At 33.5% G+C, this 17,927-nt stretch overlaps 1 protein-coding gene across 5 annotated transcripts; it reads left to right on the forward strand.

Moving 5' to 3' along the window:
- Positions 1-4,132: 4,132 nt before the first annotated feature.
- On the forward strand, positions 4,133-9,075 carry LOC144569153 (diacylglycerol kinase 1-like). 5 transcript variants are annotated; one of them, XM_078319354.1, is made up of 14 exons: positions 4,133-4,306; positions 4,882-5,095; positions 5,517-5,639; positions 5,718-5,846; positions 5,932-6,017; positions 6,133-6,256; positions 6,341-6,389; positions 6,743-6,825; positions 6,904-6,962; positions 7,052-7,123; positions 8,102-8,189; positions 8,280-8,396; positions 8,506-8,839; positions 8,964-9,075. In XM_078319354.1, the coding sequence occupies exons 2-14, from the start codon at positions 4,883-4,885 to the stop codon at positions 8,987-8,989; spliced, it is 1,503 nt and encodes a 500-aa protein (XP_078175480.1). In that variant the 5' UTR covers positions 4,133-4,306; position 4,882; the 3' UTR covers positions 8,990-9,075. The 5 variants fall into 5 exon arrangements, with proteins under 5 accessions (XP_078175480.1, XP_078175481.1, XP_078175482.1 ...); XM_078319355.1 differs by having other exon boundaries at positions 8,967-9,075; XM_078319359.1 differs by having other exon boundaries at positions 4,151-4,306; positions 4,893-5,095.
- The last annotated feature ends 8,852 nt before the right edge of the window (positions 9,076-17,927 follow it).

Here is a 17,927-nt window from a genome sequence, read left to right on the forward strand (position 1 = left end):
CCTCTCCTCTCTCTCTCCTTCTCGGTTTGGGAAACCCCAAACCCCACTCCCTCTCCTCTCTTCTACACCGAAAAACAGGGGGCCCCGCCCCTCCCCTTCCGCCGCTGCCACGGCCAGCAGCCGCTGCCCCACCCTCTCCTCTCCTTCCTTCTCGGTCTGACCCGCCAGAACCGCCAGACCCGCCAGACCCGCTTAGGATCCGAAACCCTAGAAATTGGGGGTCCGTCCTTGTTGCTTGCGGGTGCTAATCGGGTGTCTCTTGGTGCTAATATGGTGGTTGGAGACGCTAAATCAGCGGTGGTTGATTCAATTTTGGTGGCCACAAGGCACGGCGAAACCCGCGGAACCGATCTCTTGTTTCGACATTTTCTCTTGCGGTTAATTTCTAAAATTCGTGAATTGTGTGTATTAATGAATTGATTAATGTCGTAGGATGTGAATTTGTTAAGTTTCGAGTACGGGTTGTTGATTTTCTCGACTCAATCGAATTTCTCATATAAATTAAATATAAGGGGTTATATTGGAAAATGATTTTTATTAATGGTCGGAATTGTAAAATATATGACCATAGTGCTTGTATGAATTAAAGAGAATTGTAGTTAGGATTTTGTAAAGGGAATTATAGTTAATTACACCTTTGCTCGGGTTGTTGATTTTCCCGGTAAATGGTGCTGAATTGTTATGTACCAGACCTTGACTTGACGGGGACCAAAAATGTAAATAAATTAAATAAGTAGGCCATAAGATTAAAATGTAAGACATGCATGAGAATTTTATACATGAGATTTGAAAGTGAAAATAGTTATAATGAACTTGAAATGAATTGTAAATTTTAAATAGGAGGCTTAAACCTTTACTAAATTATGGGTCTTTAATTAAATTGAATTGGAAATAAATAATTGATCCGTAAATTGGGCCTTTGAGTGTTTAATTGGATAAGTAAGGTGAATTGGGCTTGTAATTTCATAAGCCTTGAAATATTGAAATGAATATGACATGATGTGTATATGTAAATTTGGATTTGGACTTGAATTAAAATGATTATAAATGAGCCGAAAGGTATAAAAGAATTGACGAATTGAAAGACGACTTTTGGAATTTAAGTTTTGAGAATGTAACCGAACTAAACCAAGTAATCGTATAATATAGGTGTAGGCTCAGTCGAGCCAGATTTCGCGAGGCAATTCGAGACGCCTGATCTTTAAATTAAGCGGTACGCTCGTCATAATAAGGTGCGGGATTCTTGGACTTGTTTGATACTTTATTTTCAGGAATTAAACTGTGTATTCGTTTGTCATGTTGAATATCATTGATTGCATCATTGAATTGTGTAGAGCATTTGCATAGCCCAATCAAATTAAACTCGAATTGATGTGACTTGAGTGATTTGCATGCTGGTATGGTTGTAGGTTGTGTCGATCTATTATGATCTGATTTGATTGAAAGTCACCACGATTGATTTGATTTGATATGTATGTGAATGGATTTACGAAGTTAAGCACTTGGATCCAATGAATTTGCCAAGTCGGGCTGTATGCTGACTTGGATTCCCAGGATCCTAAATGGCCTTAGGTGAACGGCCCTCGATATGCCCAGTACCGGTTGGGACGAGGGAGGGTGATTATGTTATGAGATGTGATTGGAAATCGTGGGTGACATGTGTAACGTCTATGGCTCTGTGGCATTCTCCTACGTGTTAATGCATTTGAACGGTCAATTGAATATTACGACTATTGGAATGATTCCAAAGTGGATTTTCTTTATATGATTCGAACCAGACCTTAATGAACTGTTAAGCCAAGCGATTGCAGATGGGTGTCAGATAAAGGGTCCAGCGGTTGGCCATCTGTAGGTGTCAGTAACCCTACAGATGTGGGTTTGATAAAGGTTCAGCTCGAAAGAACATCTGTAATTGCTACAAGCCCTAATGAACTGAGTTATGAATCGAGTTAAGCCAAAATATATGTTGTGTTTGAAATTCATCTTGGAAATTCCGTAAACTGTGTTGCAGGTTGATTGAACTGTTGTCGTGCATTGGCATTCTGTTATTTATGATTATGAATATATATCTGTTTGAACTGTTATTGTTTGGGTTTCATTTTTTGAATATAGAGTTTGATTGCAAGTCCAATAATTCAACTGTGGCAAATTCGCACTGAGAATTTATTCTCACCCCCACCCTCCCGATTATTTTCAGGTTTGTTACTCGGACGCAGCAGATGAGGATATTGGCAATGCATATAAAAGATCCACTGCCTTGCGTGTATATGTGACGCTTGATTTATACACGCGGCAGGCTGTCAGACCCCCGTGGATTTGGGGTGTGACATTTGGTCTCCAAGCAGATATTAATATGGAGAATAAGATGAACGGTTCGGATTGACCGTTTGGATTTTGAAAACTCGAATAGTGAGCCGTAGCATAGAGGCCACTATGCTATCCATAGCACCCCAGCCTAACTATATATATATATATATATGAGGAGGGATCAAGTTACAACACTTGAAAGTTACAACAAAGTTACAACATCATTTTTTTTCATTTTCAAAGTCCAAATCGTCGATCCAAACCGTTAGATATTCAATCTATATTAAAATGTGCTTGCAGACCAAATTTTACATTTTTTGAAATTTTTTTGCTATTTATTAAGATGGGTACAAAATCGCTGTTTTTATTAAAATTCTGCACCATTAAAAAACAACAATTTTGTACCCATCTTAATAAATAGCAAAAAAATTTCAAAAAATGTAAAATTTGGTCTGCAAGCACATTTTAATACAGATTGAATATCTAACGGTTTGGATCGACGATTTGGACTTTGAAAATGAAAAAAAATGATGTTGTAACTTTGTTGTAACTTTCAAGTGTTGTAACTTGATCCCTCCTCTATATATATATATATAGAGAGAGAGAGAGAGAGTGGCTAAGCTCAAATCGTTTGTTCCTGGGCTCAGGAACAAACGATTGGGTTCTCCAATTTTCGAAGTTCAAACGGTCGATCCAAACCGTTAGATGTTTAATCTATATTAAAATGTGCTTGGAGACAAAATTTTATATTTTTTGGAATTTTTTTACTATTTATTAAGAGGGTTTGAAAGTCGCTGTTTTTTTATGGTGCAGAATTTTAATAAAAACAGCAAGTTTCAAACCCTCTTAATAAATAGTAAAAAAATTCCAAAAAATATGAAATTTTGTCTCCAAGCACATTTTAATATAGATTAAACATCTAACGGTTTGGATCGGCCGTTTGAACTTCGGAAATTGGAGAACCCAATCGTTTGTTCCTGAGCCCAGGAACAAACGATTTGAGCTTAGCCATTCTCTATATATATATATATGTTTATTTATAAATTACCTATTATTATCTTCTATAATTCTTGAACAGTTGTTGGATTAATTAGTAAGATTTTTATTTGAGTGAAAATTTTGAATTAGTATAATTAATCATGTTTTAAAATTACGGGATATAACAAATAGGTTAGATTCATTTTTGTGAATATGTGAAGTAATCTGATTTGTTTTGAATATGTTAGATTTTATTTTTCAAATTCAGATTTATTTTTATTTTAAATGTTAGATTTATTTTTAAATATGTTAGATTTATTTTTAAATAGATTATATTTATTTTTGAAAATGTTAGATTTATTTTGAATAAGTTAGATTTATTTTTGAAAATGTTATATTTATTTTGAATAAGTTAGATTTATTTTGAAAATGTTAGATTTATTTTTAATATGTTAAAAAAATATTGGATTTATTTTTGTGAATATGTTAAGTAATTTGATTTGTTTTGAATATGTAAGATTTTATTTTTTAAATTCGGATTCTATCCTTTCCAAAATCCCACTAAAGCCCGATTATTTGGAATTCGCATTCTCTAAGATATCTCAAACTTTGGGAGTTTTTATGGAAAATTTGAACCGTTCAAATATGGTCTGCACGAATCTAAAAGACACAAACACTGGCTCCTGCGCTATCCCCGAATAGGCACCGTACACGTCGGTCACTTAAAAGTTGAGATATCTCAGAGGATACGCAATTGGATACCCAAAACTGTCAAAGACTCAGAACTCAACGATTCCAACAGAGCTGGCTGCTGGCCCATTGGCGCTTTTTGTCTATTAAATAATTAAAAACCGATTCCAATTTCCTATCAGGCACAACTGCACAAGGCGACAGTGTACGTACAAAAAGAAGATTAGAATAAAAAGAGAAAAGGGAAGGAGGAGGAGATCGCTGACTTGTTGTTCGAGATTTCGATCTTGTTTATTTATTCTCCGAGGGCGAGATTTAGCGGAATCCCGAGGTAAATACTGCCATCGATTCGATTTCTTTACGATTTTGAATTTGCAAGGGAGAATTCCTCGAATGAATTGGATCTTAAGTGTACTTTTTGTTGTAGTTCTTCAACTTCGTCTTTGTGCTTAATTTGTCAATGCCGGAGAGCTTACAACTAGCAAAATTTCAATGATATTTCTATTAATTTTAAGTTTCGACTTTCTATCTCCTTCTCTATTTGTCGAAAACGATCTTAATTAGTTGCACTTAAGGATTCGCCTTCGGTTCTTTTATTATGTTACGGAATTGTATTTTTCTTAATATTTTTTAGTTTGATGGAGAGTAAAAAGTTCATATTGGGTTTTGTTTAATTTCCTGACCCGATTTTTTTGTTTTGAAGTAATTTCCTGATACATTAACCCAGGCACTGATGATTGAGCTTTGTTGACTCATTCTTGACCATTTGATCATATTTTGTCTGCCGTTCGTTGCATTGTTATGAACAGTGGTGATTTTGGATGATATTTTGATAGGAGTTTTTTGAAATGAGCTTGTATTGGAATTACTGTTTAATGTATGTCGATATCATGTTTTTATACATAGGATGGTAACAGACATGGAGAATAATGGTAGCAAGACATATGAAGAAAACAAGGAATTCTACATCCCGGATTATATTTTCTTACCTGATTCAGGAGTTGAGGATCATGCTGAAGAACCAACTTATCCTGTTTTAGTTTTTATCAACTCTAGAAGTGGCGGCCAGCTTGGAGGTGACTTGATCAAGACCTACAGGCAACTACTCAATAAGCTACAGGTACCTAATTAATAAGTGTTGCTGTAATGCCAGTTTCAGTATGTGCCAGGCTCGTAAGTTCTGGTATGGGTAATGACAAATTCTGGACACAACTGCTAAAAATGTTTTGCTCAGGATTGGGGTAATTTATTGTTTGAAATGATGAAATAGGGCATGCAGATGCTCCAATTTATGTTCAAAACTAACAGTTTAAAGAAAGGTCGGAATCAAAATAGTGGTTATACCATATATCTGTACCAGGCAGCCAGAGGCAGCCAGCCCTGGCAAGTGAACTATTGTAATGTACTTTCCTTCTCAGGTAATTATTTAAATTTTGTTCTTCTTTTGGAATAGTCTCAGAGTACATTTATTCAAGTAGCTTGTAAGAAACAAAAGTCCCTTCTGGTTTTTTATTTTTATTTTTGTCTCTTTCTCTCTTTAGGTTTTTGATCTAGGTGAAGAAGGACCAGATAAGGTTCTTAGTAGAATATATGCAAACTTGGAGAGGCTGAAAAATCGTGGTGATCGCCTGGCTGAATATATACAGAAAAACTTGAGGCTGATTGTAAGTTAAAAGAATCATTAATTACCTCAACTTCATGGCAAACATGCTTTTGTGTTTACAGACATCCATGTAAATTAGGTTGCAGGAGGTGATGGTACCGCAAGTTGGCTTCTTGGAGTTGTCAGTGATCTTAAGCTTGAGCCTTTACCTCCCGTTGCTACAGTTCCTCTTGGAACAGGAAACAATCTCCCCTTCTCTTTTGGATGGGTATCAGTCAGCTCTCCTAGAAAAGTTTGTATTTTCATACAAGTTATATTTCTTATGTATTAACAAGGGGCATGCTATCTTGCAGGGCAAAAGAAATCCTGGAACGGACCAACAAACTGTAAAAGGTTTCCTTGGTCTTCTTAAGGAAGCTAAAGTAATGAAAGTCGATAGGTTGGTCATTTAATTATGTTATGAAAGGAAGAAAAATCATGTACCATCCTTTAACATATGAACTTCAATAAAAGTTCTTTACCTTCTATTTTGTTTCCTTTATTGATGACTTCAGCTGGCATATTATGATGAGGATGAGAATTCCAGATAATGGTGCTTGTGATCCAATTGCACCCCTTGAGTTACCACATGCAATACATGCATTTAAGCGGGTTTCTACCTCTGACTCTCTTAATGTGGTACATTTTCTTTCCCTTATGCCATGTTATCTTATTAATGTATGCTTGGATTAATTTTAAACATTCTCATTTCTTTATCTGCAGGAGGGTTATCACACATTCCGTGGAGGCTTTTGGAACTATTTCAGTATGGGTAAGCCTTTAATTACAAACATCTGATTACTATAATTGTATCCCAGGATTAGAATATAGTGCAATGCTTGCCAGTATTGGGGAGTTCATACCTGACTCGGTGGCATTTGTCAGATTTGAGTAAAAATGAAACAAGAAAGATCCTCCATATAATCTTAATAAGCATTTATAAAAATGAAACAAGAAAGATCCTCTATGGTCTTCACATGCTTGGTCAGCACTGAGCAGTATGTGCCTGTACCAAACTGGACCTGTAGGTACCAAAATCTGGGAATATAATTTGCAAACCTTGCATAATTATTTGGACCAAGTTTTGGCATCTGGCCTTGATAAGTTTCACATTTGCTGTTGTAGGAACGGATGCCCAAGTATCATATGCATTTCATAGTGAACGAAAGCTTCATCCTGAAAAATTCAAGAACCAGCTAACAAACCAGGTAGGTGAAGTTTTATTTATCTAAAGTCTGACATGAGAAATGTATAGAGTTAATTGATTAAGGTTTCATTTAATATAGCAAACTTATGCCAAGCTTGGAGTTTCACAATTCTTTGCTAATGTTGGCCATCCTTCAAGGTAATCCTCATATCATAATTGCAAATAGTAAGTCATTGAATTGAGTCTATCTGGATGAAATTTCTATTCATTTATTGTATAAAATGCAGAAATATATCTCAATTAGCTAAAGTGAAGATCATGAAAAATGGCCATTGGGAAGAGCTTCATGTTCCTCGCAGGTGAACAGGACAGTTGCATTGTTATATTTTTTTTTTATTTTTCTGAAAAATACCCTTCAAGTAGTTCAATTTTATTACTTCGCAATTATAGGGAACTTAAAGTCAGTTTTGTTATGTATTTTGGGTCTTGAGTAACAGATCAGGTGTTGTCTACTCTGGCTAGTGAATCTTTATGTGGAAAAAAAATCAGAATATGGACATAGTTCCTATTCCAGTTAAGTACAGGAAGGGATGTGAATGCTGATAGATTTAATACAAATATGAATACTGATACATTAGTGTCCGGGATCCAATATGGATATGAGGATGAGGATTTTTTAATTGGGAAGTTTTACTTGATAATGGATTATTTTGTCAATTCTGATAGTGGTCATAGAAAGGAAGAACAAGGAAGTCCAAATTTAAAATTCAAAATTGTGGGGTGATATTTATTGTGAATATATCACCAAAAATACCGATGAGATTTGGTGCATTTTTAGTGTTGTTATAAGTGATTTGAATTTTCAGTACTCTCAAATTACTGGCTCTTGATGCATCACCAAATGATACTTTGATTGATGGGCTATCTATATGTCCATCAATCTATGTATAGATTTATATTCTAACTTTCTACCTTATTTAGATTGATTCGGACATTGGGATAGAGATAACATTTTAACCTTTGTATAGCTTCTAGCCAAAAAAATTGTTCCAGAATTTTACCATTTTGAGATCCAAAACAAATTTGCATTCATAATTTCATATTCATATTTGGTAGTATCCAGTTGTATATTAATATCGATGAATTATACTTTCATCATGGTATTTTGACTTTAATATTTTTTATTAATTAATTAAGGATAAGAATACAATGGACCGCAATCCAATTCTTATATACTCCACTATCGACTAAAGTTTAATTTCTATGTTCTATCACGAGCTTAGTTTTCCTAGAGTAAAAAAGTTGATTAATAAAAAGTTTGTTTATATGATATGCAGCATTCAGTCAATCATATGCCTGAACTTGCCAAGCTTTTCTGGTGGGTTCAATCCATGGGGTGTTCCAAGCAAGCTGAGTTTTCGGAATGTCTGTTGCCTTTTCATCTCTCTCGCTCTGCCTCCTTTTTTGTTTGTACTACATATTTTTTATTTATTTTACATAAGTATATTCATGCAGAAAGACTACACACGACCATTTGTGGATGATGGGCTTCTAGAAGTTGTAGGCTTCCGTGATGCTTGGCATGGGCTTATTTTACTTGCCCCGAATGGCCATGGGACTCGCCTTGCCCAGGTTTCTCACATACAAGCAAACAAACAAACTAACAAACAAATTTATTAAATCAAATGTGAATCATGTTTCCCATCTTTCTGATAGACTGAAAAGATAATGTTCAACACAGGCACATAGGATTCGGTTTGAGTTCCACAAAGGAGAGGCAGCACACACATACATGAGGGTAGACGGGGAGCCATGGAAGCAACCTCTGCCAGCTGACGATGACACAGTGGTGGTGGAGATATCCCACCGGGGACAAGTCAACGTGCTGGCCCACGGCCATTGCAAAGCCAAGAGTGTTAATGATCCACTGACACCAGGCAGCAGCCATTATGGGGAGGGCAGCCATAATGGGGATGATGCCAACAGTGGTGATGAAGAGTGGGAAGGAGGCAGCAAGAAGTTTGGTGCAGCAGCGACATTCAAGATCCCTGAGGACGTTGACATTTCTCACTTCAGTTAACCTTCTGCGTTGCTTTGACATATGATTTTTTTTGTTTTGTTTACCTTGAGGTTTATTATGGATAAGTTCTCATATTCGATTTGTGAGTAATTTTGGTTTTTCACATCTTCTGTTAACAGCAGGTACACTATCTGCTACGATCTGATTTGACAATTGGTGGCAATTGTATGCCTCCTAGATTTTTTTATACTTGTTTTAAAAGGAATACACATGAAGCCCGAAGGTTTGCTATCAATACTTCCATTGAATCTTAGTTCAGCAATATTTTCATTTTAAATTTGGTCTTATTAGGTTAAAACTTTTATAGTTCAATTTTAAGAAGAAAAAAGTAGTGTCAATTTTATTGATTATTTTTCAGGTAATGTCCTTGCGGTATCAACTCCTGTTACCAGTTCCTTTTGGGAGGACACATCTCCGAGCACATGGAACATTTTCATATTAAATTATTATATCTTAATTTCCTCAGTCCATCTTCCCGTCCTAGGATTCTCTCTAGGTAATTCTTGATATTCTGCGATAAATAAGTAAAATCCTAAAGAAAATAGAAAAAAAAAAATCAGAAAATCCAGAAAGTTAGTCAAAAATTTAAAAGTTTGGAATAATTTTCTATGTATCCTTTACAACTTGCAATTTGTGGAATTTCTTATTTACTTCTAGAGTTTGATTTATCTTATTTACTTCCGAACTCTTTCTTATTTATACCTTATGTAAATCTAGATTTTATGGCGAGCCACCTTGTAAACAAAAGAGTTTCGTATTAATTCTAGTTAAATTAAAAAAAAAATCGTATTTACCTCTAATTAACTATTACAAAGTCAAAACACTCTTGATTTTTAATTGAAAAGTTATGACCATCAGTTCCTTCTACTGAAAATCGGACGTGCATCCGTCGATAGTTTTCTATCTGGATATATATATTTGTCTAAAATTTAAAACTAAATATATTCTCTGAGCTGACATATTTATTAATCTTTATTGTTTAGTTTTGAAGAAAAGGAATCATAAAGATAATTTTGATTTTATAATTCTTAATCATAAGTAAATTAAGATATTTTAATAAAATAATTTGAATTGACATGAGACTAATTTTCTGAGAGAATGAAAAGTTGCAAAAATTGAGAGGTGAATAAGAAAAACTAAAGTCTCTAGAGGTAAATAAGGAACTGCATAAATTGTGAAGAGTAAATAGAATATAAGTTGGGAAAAATTATCCCAAAGTTAAAAGTGTGAGATTGCATTCTTTAGTGTTGATTTCGTTTTCTGAGGACTGTTAACTCATTTATGGGGTAGTAACAAAACAAATAGTGGATCTCATGAGGATCATAGGTGGTGTTTGATTGTGGACTAAAGTTAATGAGGTTTACTTAGTTATTTCAATTTAGTTCGATTTAAATTATTTATAATTGGTTAATATCTAAAGTTATATTTTGACTTAGATTATGTTTTTTTGTAGGAATTTGATGACTTAAGGTATGATTTGATATTACAATAAAAAAATCTTACAAATTTTGTAAAATCAATAATAATATTTTTTTTTCTTTCTCATTTTGATTGAAAGGAATTGTACATGAAAATGAGTTATGTACAAATTAATTCTTTATCTTAAAGACGCACATTGTATTTGGCGAATATTGTTTAATTCAACTTATATGTATACCAATTTATTTTGTCAAAATTATGTTGGATTGTTGAACAAAAAGTATATTTATTTGTAGTACATTTTCATAAAATATTTTATTTAATTATGTTCTAGATCAAATATTTTCTAAATTCAGAAAGTTATGTCTTTTGTTTGAAAAATAATGTCGAATCTATAATTGATGATTCTATAATTGATAAAGTTATAAGTTTCTTTATATTTATAAATGGAAACAAAATTAATTGCTTATTTTATATTTTTTTAAAAGAGATTGAAAATAATAAAAACAATTAAAAGTTAGGTCTCACATTCAAATAAAATTAAACCTCTTAAAGGTGGATTAGTTTAGACTAATTTTTGATTTAAAGATCAGTTGATTCGATCTTAATCTGGTTTAATTAAATGGAGCCTGATAATTGTACCTCAAACAAAATTCTTGAGTGCGTCCCCCAAGTAGTTTAACAGAAAAAACATCCAATGTTATCTAACTTTAATTTCCAGCGCTAATATCCAAACATTTAAAGCTCTGTTTATAACATTTTAAAATGCTACTCATAAGCATTTAAACCTCTATATGCAAGCATTAAAATTCTAAATCTGTATAGCTTTAACTCCTAACTACTTTTGTTTTCAAGCTAAAAACGGAAAGATTCATTTCACCTACTTTTTATTTTCATTTTTTCTCTGATCATTTTCATCCATTTTCTCGACGATCCGTGATGAATTTTGCGAATCTAAAATTATGAATATTTTTATACCCGATTTTCTCTTTCAAATGAGATCCATGAATAATAACTTTCGAGTTATATTTGTGTTGTAATTTTTTTAATACTTTAAATCTCTGTGATTTTCAGTTTTTTTTTTAATTTTACTTCAAAATAATTTAAACCTCTGTTTACAAGCATATAAACCTCATGTACAAGCATATAAACCTCATTAATAACACTTTAAATCTCTAGAATAAAACATATAAACCTCATGTACAAAGAATTAAAACCTCAACAATAACACTTCAAAGCATATAAACCTCAACAATAACACTGCATTTACAAAGCATATAAACCTGATATACAAATCCTTGAAAATTTTAATGGTTGTAAACTGAGATTTAAAAACTTGAAAATCGAAAGTGCTCATGAGTTTTACTTTAAAAAAAACAAATGACTTTAAAATTACTCAAAATTATTTCTTCATGGATCTTATTTGAAAGATAAAATTGAATAGAAAACATTCGTATTTTTAGATTCCTAAAATTTATCACGGATCGTCAGAAAAATAAATTATAATGATCAAAGAAAAAATAAAAGAGAGTGAGTGAAAATAATATTTTCTTTTTTGACTTGAAGACAAAAATAGTTGAGAGTTAAAACTATTTAGAAATGCTTTTAGACAAAGGTTTATATGTTTGCTAATAATATTTTAAAATGTTATAAACATAGCTTTAAATGTTTGGATATTAGCGCTGGAAATGGAAGTTAGACAATATTGGAAGGTTTTTCTGTTAAACTACTTGGGGGACGCGCTCGGATATGATGACTCGGGGTACCAGAACATTTCTCTAATTAAATCACGTTTGACAGAATAACTGAAGCTGAATCCCCTTGTTTCATTGTTTAGTCGATTACCGAACATCATCATAGAGAATTGGATGTGTCGCTGATGAGCGTAAATTAGGTACGCTTTTACCTAGGGTTTTATATTGATAACTTGACAAATTTCCATGCATTTAGGTTAATTTAGCATAATTTAGCTTAGAAATACATCATGAACCAAGTTACTGCCATTTGCTCATTTTATTTGTAGTTTTGGAGCATTTGCAAGCTTTGGAACGGTCTCTGGGGCACTTGGTGCGACCGTATCCACTTTGGAAGAAACCTCGATAAAAAAGAATCAAGTTACTGCCAAGAGTCAATTTAAATTACAGGAAATGAAAGATCTTCTCGCAAACTTTCCCAAAAGTGGTTGAATAGTAGTATATGTTTTCTATTAAATAACATAATTAGGTGGATGAGAGCCCTAATTAAGAGATACATTAATTTGGATCCATGAATTATGAAAGGTAGTTGTAGGAATTAGAATTCCTATCAAGAACATGACATGAATTTAGAGAACTCCAAATGTAAATAGATTGACCGAGTGATTATAGACCGAAAGCCCTTAGACCTTGCTGTCTTGATTTACAAAACACCTTTTATTTGTATTTAATTTAGTTTCTTGTTACAGACCAACTGTTGTGGGTATTGAATCCACATTTAGTTAATTTGCAAGAACTCCCCCCATTTTAATTACTTGCAATTAATTTAGTTTTAATTTAGTTTAAGTAAAAAAATACAATTGCCTTAGTCTTTGGATCGATAGCTCATTACTACAAGGCTAGATTGTGCGCTTGCAATTAATCTACTCTGTGTTTTTAGGTTTATAAATTTAAAGCATTTGCGTGATAATTAGTCCAAAATAATTAACCCTAAAATTCACAACAGTCGCATGAACTTAATTGTATGTGTGTGTGTGTGTGCGTGTCATTATGAGAGTGACTAATGTGCATTCGTATGCATATGGCCCGATATGCATACGGTCCAAATTTGAAATTTGAAAATCCAAAACGTTGATCCGAACCGTTCATCTTGTTCTCCATATTAATATGTGCTTGGAGACCAAATTTTACATTTTTCTGATTTTTTTTACTATTTATTAAGCCACTTTGAAAATTGCTGATCCAACGGTGGCTGCTGATTTTACTGTTTTGTTAAGCCACCTTGGATCAACAATTTTCAAAGTGGCTTAATAAATAGTAAAAAAAATTCAGAAAAATGTAAAATTTGGTCTCCAAGCACATATTAATATGGAGAACAAGATGAATGTTTCGGATCGACGTTTTGAATTTTAAAATTTCAAATTTGGACCATATGCATATCAGGCCATATGCATACGAATGCACATTAGTCACTCTCATATCATTATATATAAGTAATTCAAAATGTTAACAATCGAAAGTTAACGATTGTATTGTCAAATGCTATTTAAATTATATAAAATTTAATTGCTATCATATCCTTTGAATATCATACAATTTAATTTCTAACTCTATTTAAATTTATATAAAAATTTATTATTAAAATTATCAAAATAACCATCTAATTTTTCTAGTTAACGTTCAATAACTTTATGGAAATGTTTCTAGTTCAGTTTTCTACTATGACGTTTTTTGCATTTTTAATTATCATTAAAAAAAAATTCGGTCATTTCTATGCTAAAGGTCCAAAACCTTCAAATATCCATCTTGAACAAATCTGTAATACATTTAAAAATAAAATTGGATAAACCACCTGCTAGCATAGTGACAAATGAATTATTTGAGTTCGATTCGGCGAAATAAAAATTTCGTGATTAGGGAATAATTCGAGAATAATTCAGGTATAATATGGGAATAATTTGAAATTATTCGGATCAGAAATCTCAGTCCAGTAAAAGAGCAAAAAAAACAAAAACAAAAAAATAATTGTTCTTGGAAAAATTCGGAAAAAATTCGTGAATAATTCATAGAATTCGAAAAAAGTTCGTAAAAATTACGAATTATTCGGATTTAATTCGGTTAAAATTTGATCAATCGAATAATTCGAGTTCCGTTCAGCATCACTCTAACAAAAAATTATTCGAATATAATTCGGGTAGATCCTTCAACCACGTGTCTTGCATCGATCGTCTCCGCTTACAAACCCATAATCAACCCAACCGCCCACGGTTTTGTTTTCTCCCGGGAGAAAACAACTGCTTACAAACCCATACGTATCCTCCAGGTACCGGACTAAAGCAAATTAAAACTGACGGACCAGATTAATTTCATCCGGATCAAACTCAATCCGGTTCATGTGGAGACTGTAGGGTCCATTTTGAGATTCGTTCTAGGGTAAGATAATCGTCCGATTAAAATTGTCCTCAGTCAGTAACCAGAGGGGATGTGAACTCTTCTTTAAAACCGTTAACTCCGTCTCGCCCACCGTAAAAAACTTGTAACCAATCTATGGTCCCCCCACCGCCTTTTTCTTTATCCACCTCTATAAAAACCTTTGCTCTCAAACTTATCTGAATCATCAACAAGTAAAACAAAGGTCCACAGATCAATCAACACATTGTAATCAAGCAACATGAGTCTCAGATACGCTAGTCGTATTGTGGTGCAGACAGGAGCACGCGCGGCACAGGCGGCGCGTAGTGTGAAAGACACTGCAACTGCCGCATCAAACTCGGGTGTGGGCGCCGGCACCTCATCGAGTCGAGGAGTGAGGCGTGTCTCGACCTCCCTCGAGTCGAAGCGTGCCGCTGTTGGGAAAGCTGTGGCTGATGCAAAGAGGAAGCGCGCCGAGGAGTCCCTTAGAACTGTAATGTTTCTCAGTATTTGGGGTCCCAATAATTAATTTGTAATTAGATTGTAATATATTACAACTCTTTTTGTGGGATAAAAATGTTTTGGTTTCCTAAAAATATTGAAGGGCTGTGGCTGTGATTATAAATTGAATTGTAAATAAATTTTGTTCGTGGTATTTTTGAGATTTGGATTCATTATATGATTGGTTTGATTTTAGAATGATGGAAGGATTTTATATATTTGGTTTCCTGACTGCATACGCGGATTAATGTCTTATCCTGTATGAATATTTGTCGGTGCTCTGCGATTTATGTATAAACTGGGAGAAGTATGTGTTCATACTAGATAAATTTATTTTCAGCTAATAATACAGAGATTATTTACAAAGGTAAATTCTGGATAGCTTAAATGGCAAGATAGATAAAAAGAATACACACACAATTCAAAATGTTAACAATCGCAAGTTAACGATTGTATTGTATTGTCAAATGCTATATAAATTTTAATTGATATCATATCATTCGAATATCATACAATTTCTAATTCGATTTAAATTTATATAAAAAGTTATTATTAAAATTATCAAAATAACTATCTAATTTTTCTAGTTAACGTTCAATAACTTTATGGAAATGTTTCTAGTTCAGCTTTCGACTATGACGTTTTGTGCATTTTTAATTATCATTAAAGAAAATTTCGGTAATTTGTATGCTAAAGGTCCAAAGTCTGAAACCAACAAATCTGTAATACATTTAAAAAATATATATATTGGATTAACCACCTTCTAGATCATTCAACCATGTGTCTTGCATCGATCGCCCCCCGCTTACAAACCCATAGTCAACCGCCCGGGACCGAATCTCCTGCCCCCCTGGGGGCAGGAATTTCCTGACCCCCACCCCACAGTGACTGAGGGGGCAGGAAAATCCTGCACCCCGGGGGTAGGTGATCTGCTCCCCAACCGCCCACAGTTATTTCTCCCGGAAGTTAACAACCGCTTACAAACCCATACGTATCCTCCAGGTACCTGACTCATGAAAATTAAAACTGACGCACCAGATTAATTTCAGCCGAATCAAATTCAATCCGGAGCCCATGGGCAGTTTCTCAAAAAAAAAAAAATTCAATCCGGTTCACGTGGAGACTGTAGGATCTGTTTTGAGATTCGTGCCACGCTAAGAAACTTGTCCGATTGTAATTGTCCTCACTCCTCAATCAGGTAACCTGAGGGGATGTGACTTCTTCTTTAAACCCGTTAACTCCGTCTCGCCTACCGTGAAAACTTGTAACCAGTCTATGGTCCCCCCCGCCGCCTTTTTTCTTTATCCACCTCTGTAAAAATCTTTGCTCTCAAACTTATATATACGAATCATTAACTAGAAAAACAAAGGTCCACAGATCAATCAACACATTGTAATCGAGCAACATGAGTCTCAGATACGCTAGTCGTATTGTGGTGCAGACAGGAGCACGCGCGGCACAGGCGGCGCGTAGCGTGAAAGACACTGCAACTGCCGCATCAAACTCGGGTGTGGGCGCCGGCACCTCATCGAGTCGAGGAGTGAGGCGTGTCTCCACCTCCCTCGAGTCGAAGCGTGCCGCTGTTGGGAAAGCTGTGGCTGATGCAAAGAGGAAGCGCGCCGAGGAGTCCCTTAGAACTGTAATGTTTCTCAGTATTTGGGGTCCCAATAATTAATTTGTAATTAGATTGTAATATATTACAACTCTTTTTGTGGGATAAAAATGTTTTGGTTTCCTAAAAATATTGAAGGGCTGTGGCTGTGATTATAAATTGAATTGTAAATAAATTTTGTTCGTGGTATTTTTGAGATTTGGATTCATTAATTATATGATTGGTTTGATTTTGGAGTGATGGAAGGATTTTATATATTTGGTTTCCTGACTGCATATGCGGATTAATGTGTATGAATATATGTCGGTGCTCTGCGATTTATGTATAAACTGGAAGAAGTATGTGTTAATACTAGATAAATTTATTTTGAGCTAATAATACAGAGATTATTTACAAAGGTAAATTATGGATAGCTTAAATGGCAAGTTTATGATAGATAAAAAGAAAATATCTTACATACGATGATTTGATTTTCTTTTTGTTTTTTAAGGTAGACGGAAAGTTGGATTTCGTTTTTTCTTCCGCGTTGAATGCGTCCTAAATCCAACCCGTTCATGTCATCTATACAAAAACGCTACTCCCACAGGATTCCTTCGACAAAATATAATTTTAAGGGGGGATTTCGCGTATACCCTAAAAACATTGAAATTACGTATTTTTTCTCTAAATTTAAAAAATTATATATTTGTTCCTCTAAACTTTCAAAACTCGCAGATTTATCAATTGTAACGTCTTTTATATTAGAACTTATTTTAAATTTATAAAATATTCATTTTACTATTTATTAGAAGTACAAAAAATTAGTAGCTTATTTAAAAAACATGTTGGTTTTATAAGATATTTACTATATTCTTTATTCTTTAAAAAAAAAATTTATTTTCAGAATTTAAATATTTATTATATCCTTTATCATTTATAAAAGACTTGTTTGTCGAATGATAAGACGTTTGTTTCGAAAAACGATAAAATATAAAACTAATATTTTTCTTTAACAAGTTACAAAAATTTTAAATTTTTAATAAAGAGTTTACTATATATAAAAGACAATAAAATAAATAATTTTGTGAAAAGAAGAATACGTAAATATAAAATTTAGAGAAAATATATAATTTTGGAGTTTCAAGAGATATAAGGATGCACACAAAGTTCGTAGTTTGTAATTCGATTTGAATTTGATTGGGAAAAAGTTCGTAATTAATTTAGTTCGTTTTGAAACAAATCAAAAACTAGTTCAGTTCAAATCTTATTCAAACTCAAACTCAAACTGGGTATAGTTCATTTGAAATTGGTTCGTGAATTATTTAGATTTGAATATCAAATAATACAATTTCAACCGACAATCTTTAATAATACATGAATCAAACTTATATTAGAGCTTAAAATTGCTAATATAATGATAAATTACAATAGAAAACTAATGAATAAACTAATGCATAAATTACCGA

The sequence above is a fragment of the Carex rostrata genome, chromosome 18, assembly GCF_964058835.1.
Source record: "Carex rostrata chromosome 18, lpCarRost1.2, whole genome shotgun sequence".
NCBI lineage: Eukaryota > Viridiplantae > Streptophyta > Magnoliopsida > Poales > Cyperaceae > Carex > Carex rostrata.

What these genes read in the sequence shown, in the direction of transcription:
- LOC144569153 (XM_078319354.1), top strand. Translation starts at nt 4,883, where the DNA reads ATGGTAACAGACATGGAGAATAATGGTAGCAAGACATATGAAGAAAAC. An exon ending in CCTCTGACTCTCTTAATGTG is followed by an intron (nt 6,257 to 6,340) that starts GTACATTTTCTT and finishes CTTTATCTGCAG; the next exon opens with GAGGGTTATCACACATTCCG. An exon ending in ATGGGACTCGCCTTGCCCAG is followed by an intron (nt 8,397 to 8,505) that starts GTTTCTCACATA and finishes TGTTCAACACAG; the next exon opens with GCACATAGGATTCGGTTTGA.